Source organism: Salmo salar, chromosome 03 (assembly GCF_965601325.2).
Source record: "Salmo salar chromosome 03, fSalSal1, whole genome shotgun sequence".
Taxonomy (NCBI): domain Eukaryota; kingdom Metazoa; phylum Chordata; class Actinopteri; order Salmoniformes; family Salmonidae; genus Salmo; species Salmo salar.
Window position 1 is genome coordinate 3,772,617 of NC_138293.1, and position 9,884 is coordinate 3,782,500.

General features: G+C 44.9%; 1 protein-coding gene across 2 annotated transcripts in view; it reads left to right on the forward strand.

Annotated features, from left to right (window-relative positions):
• LOC106596458 (guanine nucleotide-binding protein G(olf) subunit alpha) overlaps positions 1–9,884 on the forward strand; it is a 145,203-nt gene that overhangs the window by 128,125 nt on the left and 7,194 nt on the right. For both annotated transcript variants that reach the window (XM_045714411.2, XM_045714412.2), the window contains exons 7-9: positions 5,818–5,876; positions 6,692–6,812; positions 8,162–8,292. In XM_045714411.2, the coding sequence (XP_045570367.1) occupies positions 5,818–5,876; positions 6,692–6,812; positions 8,162–8,292 (311 nt within the window). The remainder of the gene's footprint in view (positions 1–5,817; positions 5,877–6,691; positions 6,813–8,161; positions 8,293–9,884) is intronic.

The window sequence follows — 9,884 nt, forward strand, 5'->3', positions numbered from 1 at the left end:
GACTAGATGGACGGGGGAGGACCTGATCCTAGATAATAAGACTAGATGGACGGGGGAGGACCTGATCCTAGATCATAATAAATAAGACTAGATGGATGGGGGAGGACCTGATCCTAGATCATAATAAATAAGACGAGATGGACAGGAGAGGACCTGATCCTAGATCATAATAAATAAGACTAGATGGACGGGGGAGGACCTGATCCTAGATCATAATAAATTAGACTAGATGGACGGGGGGGACCTGATCCTAGATAATAATAAATAAGACTAGATGGACAGGGGGGGAGGACCTGATCCTAGATCATAATAAATAAGACTAGATGGACGGGGGAGGACCTGATCCTAGATCATAATAAGACTAAATAGACGGGGGAGGACCTGATCCTAGATCATAATAAGACTAGATGGACAGGGGAGGACCTGATCCCAGATCATAATAAATAAGACTAGATGGACAGGGGAGGACCTGATCCTAGATCATAATAAATAAGACTAGATGGATGGGGGAGGACCTGATCCTAGATCATAATAAATAAGACTAGATGGACAGGAGAGGACCTGATCCTAGATCATAATAAATAAGACTAGATGGATGGGGGAGGACCTGATCCTAGATCATAATAAATAAGACTAGATGGATGGGGGAGGACCTGATCCTAGATCATAATAAATAAGACTAGATGGATGGGGGAGGACCTGATCCTAGATCATAATAAATAAGACTAGATGGACGGGGGAGGACCTGATCCTAGATAATAAGACTAGATGGACGGGGGAGGACCTGATCCTAGATCATAATAAATAAGACTAGATGGATGGGGGAGGACCTGATCCTAGATCATAATAAATAAGACTAGATGGACGGGGGAGGACCTGATCCTAGATCATAATAAATAAGACTAGATGGACGGGGGAGGACCTGATCCTAGATCATAATAAATAAGACTAGATGGACGGGGGAGGACCTGATCCTAGATCATAATAAATAAGACTAGATGGACGGGGGAGGACCTGATCCTAGATCATAATAAATAAGACTAGATGGACGGGGGAGGACCTGATCCTAGATCATAATAAATATGACTAGATGGACGGGGGAGGACCTGATCCTAGATCATAATAAATAAGACTAGATGGACGGGGGGGACCTGATCCTAGATCATAATAAATAAGACTAGATGGACAGGGGAGGACCTGATCCTAGATCATAATAAGACTAGATGGACGGGGGGGGGACCTGATCCTAGATCATAATAAATAAGACTAGATGGACGGGGGGGACCTGATCCTAGATCAACATTCCTACTCTTGATGATACATACAGAGACTGTTGATACCTGGGTTTTCAAACCTCTCCTCGAGGACCTCCAGCCGTTCCATGTGTTTGATCTATTCCAGAGTGAGCACACCTTATTCAACACGTCAATCAAATCATAAAGCCCGTGACTAGGGTAATCATTATTACCCGTGACTAGGGTAATCAGCTAGGGTAATCATTATTACCCGTGACTAGGGTAATCATTATTGCCCGTGACTAGGGTAATCAGCTAGGGTAATCATTATTACCCGTGACTAGGGTAATCAGCTAGGGTAATCATTATTACCCGTGACTAGGGTAATCAGCTAGGGTAATCATTATTACCCGTGACTAGGGTAATCAACTGGCTTGTTGCATAGGGCTCCAGGTCTCTGCTCATAGAGAGCATTACTGTTAGTATCCACAGGGGGGCGCCAATGTCCCGGCCTGCCAGCCGATCAAATAGCCAGTCAGTCAGTCAGTCCTCCAGCTAGTCGGCAGTCAGTCGCCCAGTGTTATATGATGTAGTTGTGACCTCTCTCTCTCAGTATGTTTGATGTAGGGTTGACCTCTCTCTCTCTCTCCTCTCTCAGTATGTTTGATGTAGGGTTGACCTCTCTCTCTCTCTCTCCTCTCTCAGTATGTTTGATGTAGGGTTGACCTCTCTCTCTCTCCTCTCTCAGTATGTTTGATGTAGGGTTGACCTCTCTCTCTCTCCTCTCTCAGTATGTTTGATGTAGGGTTGACCTCTCTCTCTCTCTCTCCTCTCTCAGTATGTTTGATGTAGGGTTGACCTCTCTCTCTCTCTCCTCTCTCAGTATGTTTGATGTAGGGTTGACCTCTCTCTCTCTCCTCTCTCAGTATGTTTGATGTAGGGTTGACCTCTCTCTCTCTCTCTCTCCTCTCTCAGTATGTTTGATGTAGGGTTGACCTCTCTCTCTCTCCTCTCTCAGTATGTTTGATGTAGTTGTGATCTCTCTCTCTCTCCTTTCTCAGTATGTTTGATGTAGGGTTGACCTCTCTCTCTCTCTCTCCTCTCTCAGTATGTTTGATGTAGGGTTGACCTCTCTCTCTCTCTCCTCTCTCAGTATGTTTGATGTAGTTGTGATCTCTCTCTCTCTCCTCTCTCAGTATGTTTGATGTAGGGTTGACCTCTCTCTCTCTCCTCTCTCAGTATGTTTGATGTAGGGTTGACCTCTCTCTCTCTCCTCTCTCAGTATGTTTGATGTAGGGTTGACCTCTCTCTCTCTCTCCTCTCTCAGTATGTTTGATGTAGGGTTGACCTCTCTCTCTCTCCTCTCTCAGTATGTTTGATGTAGGGTTGACCTCTCTCTCTCTCTCTCCTCTCTCAGTATGTTTGATGTAGGGTTGACCTCTCTCTCTCTCTCTCCTCTCTCAGTATGTTTGATGTAGGGTTGACCTCTCTCTCTCTCTCTCCTCTCTCAGTATGTTTGATGTAGGGTTGACCTCTCTCTCTCTCTCTCCTCTCTCAGTATGTTTGATGTAGGGTTGACCTCTCTCTCTCTCTCCTCTCTCAGTATGTTTGATGTAGGGTTGACCTCTCTCTCTCTCCTCTCTCAGTATGTTTGATGTAGGGTTGAACTCTCTCTCTCTCTCTCCTCTCTCAGTATGTTTGATGTAGGGTTGACCTCTCTCTCTCTCTCTCCTCTCTCAGTATGTTTGATGTAGGGTTGACCTCTCTCTCTCTCTCTCCTCTCTCAGTATGTTTGATGTAGTTGTGATCTCTCTCTCTCTCCTCTCTCAGTATGTTTGATGTAGGGTTGACCTCTCTCCTCTCTCAGTATGTTTGATGTAGGGTTGACCTCTCTCTCTCTCTCTCCTCTCTCAGTATGTTTGATGTAGGGTTGACCTCTCTCTCTCTCTCCTCTCTCAGTATGTTTGATGTAGGGTTGACCCTCTCTCTCTCTCCTCTCTCAGTATGTTTGATGTAGGGTTGACCTCTCTCTCTCTCTCCTCTCTCAGTATGTTTGATGTAGGGTTGACCTCTCTCTCTCTCTCCTCTCTCAGTATGTTTGATGTAGGGTTGACCTCTCTCTCTCTCCTCTCTCAGTATGTTTGATGTAGGGTTGACCTCTCTCTCTCTCTCCTCTCTCAGTATGTTTGATGTAGGGTTGACCTCTCTCTCTCTCTCTCTCCTCTCTCAGTATGTTTGATGTAGGGTTGACCTCTCTCTCCTCTCCCAGTATGTTTGATGTAGGGTTGACCTCTCTCTCTCTCTCCTCTCTCAGTATGTTTGATGTAGGGTTGACCTCTCTCTCTCTCCTCTCTCAGTATGTTTGATGTAGGGTTGACCTCTCTCTCTCTCTCCTCTCTCAGTATGTTTGATGTAGGGTTGACCTCTCTCTCTCTCCTCTCTCAGTATGTTTGATGTAGGGTTGACCTCTCTCTCTCTCCTCTCTCAGTATGTTTGATGTAGGGTTGACCTCTCTCTCTCTCTCTCCTCTCTCAGTATGTTTGATGTAGGGTTGACCTCTCTCTCTCTCTCTCCTCTCTCAGTATGTTTGATGTAGTTGTGATCTCTCTCTCTCTCCTCTCTCAGTATGTTTGATGTAGGGTTGACCTCTCTCTCTCTCTCCTCTCTCAGTATGTTTGATGTAGGGTTGACCTCTCTCTCTCTCTCTCCTCTCTCAGTATGTTTGATGTAGGGTTGACCTCTCTCTCTCTCTCCTCTCTCAGTATGTTTGATGTAGGGTTGACCTCTCTCTCTCTCCTCTCTCAGTATGTTTGATGTAGGGTTGACCTCTCTCTCTCTCCTCTCTCAGTATGTTTGATGTAGGGTTGACCTCTCTCTCTCTCTCTCCTCTCTCAGTATGTTTGATGTAGGGTTGACCTCTCTCTCCTCTCTCAGTATGTTTGATGTAGGGTTGACCTCTCTCTCTCTCTCTCCTCTCTCAGTATGTTTGATGTAGGGTTGACCTCTCTCTCTCTCTCTCTCCTCTCTCAGTATGTTTGATGTAGGGTTGACCTCTCTCTCTCTCTCCTCTCTCAGTATGTTTGATGTAGGGTTGATCTCTCTCTCTCTCCTCTCTCAGTATGTTTGATGTAGGGTTGACCTCTCTCTCTCTCTCTCCTCTCTCAGTATGTTTGATGTAGGGTTGACCTCTCTCTCCTCTCTCAGTATGTTTGATGTAGGGTTGACCTCTCTCTCTCTCTCCTCTCTCAGTATGTTTGATGTAGGGTTGACCTCTCTCTCTCTCCTCTCTCAGTATGTTTGATGTAGGGTTGACCTCTCTCTCTCTCCTCTCTCAGTATGTTTGATGTAGGGTTGACCTCTCTCTCTCTCTCTCCTCTCTCAGTATGTTTGATGTAGGGTTGACCTCTCTCTCTCTCTCTCTCCTCTCTCAGTATGTTTGATGTAGGGTTGACCTCTCTCTCCTCTCTCAGTATGTTTGATGTAGGGTTGACCTCTCTCTCTCTCTCTCCTCTCTCAGTATGTTTGATGTAGGGTTGACCTCTCTCTCTCTCTCTCTCCTCTCTCAGTATGTTTGATGTAGGGTTGACCTCTCTCTCTCTCTCCTCTCTCAGTATGTTTGATGTAGGGTTGATCTCTCTCTCTCTCCTCTCTCAGTATGTTTGATGTAGGGTTGACCTCTCTCTCCTCTCTCAGTATGTTTGATGTAGGGTTGAACTCTCTCTCTCTCTCTCTCCTCTCTCAGTATGTTTGATGTAGGGTTGACCTCTCTCTCCTCTCTCAGTATGTTTGATGTAGGGTTGACCTCTCTCTCTCTCTCTCCTCTCTCAGTATGTTTGATGTAGGGTTGACCTCTCTCTCCTCTCTCAGTATGTTTGATGTAGGGTTGACCTCTCTCTCCTCTCCCAGTATGTTTGATGTAGGGTTGACCTCTCTCTCTCTCCTCTCTCAGTATGTTTGATGTAGGGTTGACCTCTCTCTCTCTCCCAGTATGTTTGATGTAGGGTTGACCTCTCTCTCTCTCTCTCCTCTCTCAGTATGTTTGATGTAGGGTTGATCTCTCTCTCTCTCCTCTCTCAGTATGTTTGATGTAGGGTTGACCTCTCTCTCCTCTCTCAGTATGTTTGATGTAGGGTTGAACTCTCTCTCTCTCTCTCTCCTCTCTCAGTATGTTTGATGTAGGGTTGACCTCTCTCTCCTCTCTCAGTATGTTTGATGTAGGGTTGACCTCTCTCTCTCTCTCTCCTCTCTCAGTATGTTTGATGTAGGGTTGACCTCTCTCTCCTCTCTCAGTATGTTTGATGTAGGGTTGACCTCTCTCTCCTCTCCCAGTATGTTTGATGTAGGGTTGACCTCTCTCTCTCTCCTCTCTCAGTATGTTTGATGTAGGGTTGACCTCTCTCTCTCTCCCAGTATGTTTGATGTAGTGTTGACCTCTCTCTCTCTCTCTCCTCTCTCAGTATGTTTGATGTAGGGTTGACCTCTCTCTCTCTCTCTCCTCTCTCAGTATGTTTGATGTAGGGTTGACCTCTCTCTCCTCTCTCAGTATGTTTGATGTAGGGTTGACCTCTCTCTCCTCTCTCAGTATGTTTGATGTAGGTGGCCAGAGAGATGAGAGGAGAAAATGGATCCAATGCTTCAATGGTGAGTTGGATATTTTCTCTCTAACTAGAAAAGTGACCTGATCAGACAGTTGGTGTGTGATCTTCTAACCTCCCTCTCTGTTACCAGTAGGTCAACAATGTCAAAATAGTTTCAATAAATGTTAAAATCATACTTTGCTTCATCAGCAAACAAAAAAAAAAGGTTGAGACGTCATGTACTCATTTTTACATTTTAGTCATTTAGCAGACGCTCTTATCCAGAGCGACTTACAGTAGTGAATGCATAATTTTTTTTCTCCGTACTGGTCCCCCGTGGGAATCGAACCCACAACACTGGCGTTGCAAACACCATGCTCTACCAACTGAGCCACACGGGAGACCGTGTACTCAGGGGCTTAGGAACCTGAAATGGATCAACTAATGTGACAAGCGCAGCTGAGAGAACTCAGACAGGGCAGCTACCTGTATAGGTTCCCATTGAAGCTCCAAACAGTATGTGACTGGCCATATTGCCTGCCCTGCCTGCTGAGCAGTAGCCTTATCTCTCTCTCTCTCTCTCTCTCTCTCTCTGTCTCTCTGTCTCTCTCCTCTCTTTCTCTCCTCTCTCCTCTCTCTCTCCTCTCTCTCTCTCTCTCTCTCCTCTCTCTGTCTCTCTCTCTCCTCTCTCTCCTCTCTCTGTCTCTCTCTCCTCTCTCTGTCTCTCTCTCTCTCCTCTCTCTCCTCTCTCTCTCTCTCTCTCTCTCCTCTCTGTCTCTCTCTCACTCTCTCTCTCTTCTCTTCTCCTCCACCTCCTCCTCCTCCTCTAGAAGTGACTGCTATCATCTAATCTCTCCTCTCCTCTCGTCCTCTGTGTAGATGTGACTGCTATCATCTTTGTGGTTGCCAGCAGCAGCTACAACATGGTCATAAGGGAGGACAACAACACCAACAGGCTACGGGAAGCCCTGGATCTCTTCCGCAGTATCTGGAATAACAGGTCTGTTTTTGTCGTAGAACAACAACTCACTACAGCGAACATTCCCCATTTAAGCCACCATTTTTGTGATTGGGGTGGACCTGACCAATGGTCATATTAAGTGTAGAAAGAGGAAGTTTTGGACTCTGAGATTTTCCACCTTCTGATTTAACAGTAAGAACAAAACTTTAACCATGCAGAATGATTTAGAATCTACAGAATAACAGAACTAGACTGTTGATTTTGCCCGTAAGTCTAACACAGTTAAATCTTTAGGCTCGAGTTATAATACAGTGGCTTGCTAAAGTATTCACCCCCCCCCCCCCCCCCCGCTTGGCATTTTTCCTATTTTGTTGCCTTACAACCTGGAATTAAAATTAATGTTGGGGGGGGGGGGGGGGGTTGTATCATTTGATTTACACAACATGCCTAACCACTTTGAAGATGCTAAATATTTTTTCTTGTGAAACAAACAAGAAATAAGACCAAAAAAAATAAAAAATTGAGATCTTGAGCGTGCATAATTATTCACCCCCCCAGCTCCTTCAGGGTTATCTTTGGTCTCTTTGTTGCCTCTCTGATTAATGCCCTCCTTGCCTGGTCCGTGAGTTTTGCTGGGCGGCCCTCTCTTGGCAGGTTTGTTGTGGTGCCATATTCTTTCCATTTTTTAATAATGGATTTAATGGTGCTCCGAGCGATGTTCAAAGTTTCTAATATGTTTTTAATAATAAAACCCTGATCTGTACTTCTCCACAACTTTGTCCCTGGCCTGTTTGGAGAGCTCATTGGTCTTCATAGTGCCGCTTGCTTGGTGGTGCTCCTTGGTCTTAGTGGTGTTGCAGACTCTGGGGTCTTTCAGAACAGGTGTATATATACTGAGATCATGTGACAGATCATGTGACACTTAGATTGCACACAGGTGGACTTTATTTAACTAATTATGTGACTTCTGAAGGTAATTGGTTGCACCAGATCTTATTTAGGGGCTTCATAGTAAAGGGGGTGAATACATATGTACCCACCACTTTTCATAATTTTTTAAAAAAAATTGTAAAATCATTTCACTTCACCAATTTGGACTATTTTGTGTTTGTCCATTACATGAAATCCAAATAAAAATCAATTTAAAATTACAGGTTATAATGCAACAAAATAGGAAAAAAACACCAAAGGGGGGATGAATACGTTTGCAAAGTACTATATATAGTAATATATGGTGTTTATCAGACACTTTCATCCAAGGTGACTCCGTTATACATGCGGTTGTCACGTATGGATGGTTCCAGGAATTAAAGCCACTATCCTGGCGTTGTGGGTGCCGTGATCCACCATACTGTATTCTGATGCCGTTTTGCGTGTTTTATTTCCAGGTGGTTACGCACCATATCGGTTATACTGTTTCTGAACAAGCAGGACATGTTGGCTGAGAAAGTATTAGCTGGAAAATCCAAAATTGAAGACTACTTCCCTGAATATGCTCGCTACACCATACCAAATGAAGGTAGGCAGCTCATCACCCCACACCACACCATCCCACACTACACCATCCCACACTGCAGTACTACACCATACCAAATGAAGGTAGGCAGCTCACCAACCCACACCACACCATCCCACACTACAGTACTACTCCATATCAAATGCAGGTAGGCAGCTCACCACACCACACCATCCCACACCACACCATCCCACACTACAGTACTACTCCATATCAAATGCAGGTAGGCAGCTCACTACCCCACACCACACCATCCCACACCACACCATCCCACACTACAGTACTACACCATACCAAATGAAGGTATGCGGCTCACCACACCACACCATCCCACACTACAGTACTACACCATACCAGATAAAGGTAGGCAGCTCACCACCCCACACCACACCATCCCACACTACAGTACTACACCATACCAGATAAAGGTAGGCAGCCTACTGCAGTACTACACCATACCAAATGAAGGTAGGCAGGCTATAGTACTACACCATACCAGATAAAGGTATGCACTGCACTGCACATAGAGTGCTGGTGAAACCAGGAGAAACTGCTGGTGAAATTAATGAAGTGTTCTTCAAGACCCCCAGTACCACACAAAGCAGACACCCTTCACAACATCTCAGTGTGCTACTGATCCCTGTGTTCCTATCGAAACTGAACATTGTTACTGTAATACTGTCGCTCTTTAGGCAGTTGAAACTGTACTGTTTCTCTCTGTCTCTGTTTTACAGCAACTCTGTCTCTGTTTTACAGCAACTCTGTCTCTGTTCTACAGCAACTCTGTCTGTTTTACAGCAACTCTGTCTCTGTTTTACAGCAACTCTGTCTCTGTTTTACAGCAACTCTGTCTCTGTTCTACAGCAACTCTGTCTGTTTTACAGCAACTCTGTCTCTGTTTTACAGCAACTCTGTCTCTGTTCTACAGCAACTCTGTCTCTGTTTTACAGCAACTCTGTCTCTGTTTTACAGCAACTCTGTCTCTGTTTTACAGCAACTCTGTCTCTGTTTTACAGCAACTCTGTCTCTGTTCTACAGCAACTCTGTCTCTGTTCTACAGCAACTCTGTCTCTGTTTTACAGCAACTCTGTCTCTGTTTTACAGCAACTCTGTCTCTGTTCTACAGCAACTCTGTCTCTGTTTTACAGCAACTCTGTCTCTGTTTTACAGCAACTCTGTCTCTGTTTTACAGCAACTCTGTCTCGGTTTTACAGCAACTCTGTCTCTGTTTTACAGCAACTCTGTCTCTGTTTTACAGCAACTCTGTCTCTGTTTTACAGCAACTCTCTCTCTGTTTTACAGCAACTCTGTCTCTGTTTTACAGCAACTCTGTCTCTGTTCTACAGCAACTCTGTCTCTGTTCTACAGCAACTCTGTCTCTGTTCTACAGCAACTCTGTCTCTGTTCTACAGCAACTCTGTCTCGGTTTTACAGCAACTCTGTCTCTGTTTTACAGCAACTCTGTCTCTGTTTTACAGCAACTCTGTCTCTGTTCTACAGCAACTCTGTCTGTTTTACAGCAACTCTGTCTCTGTTTTACAGCAACTCTGTCTCTGTTTTACAGCAACTCTGTCTCTGTTCTACAGCAACTCTGT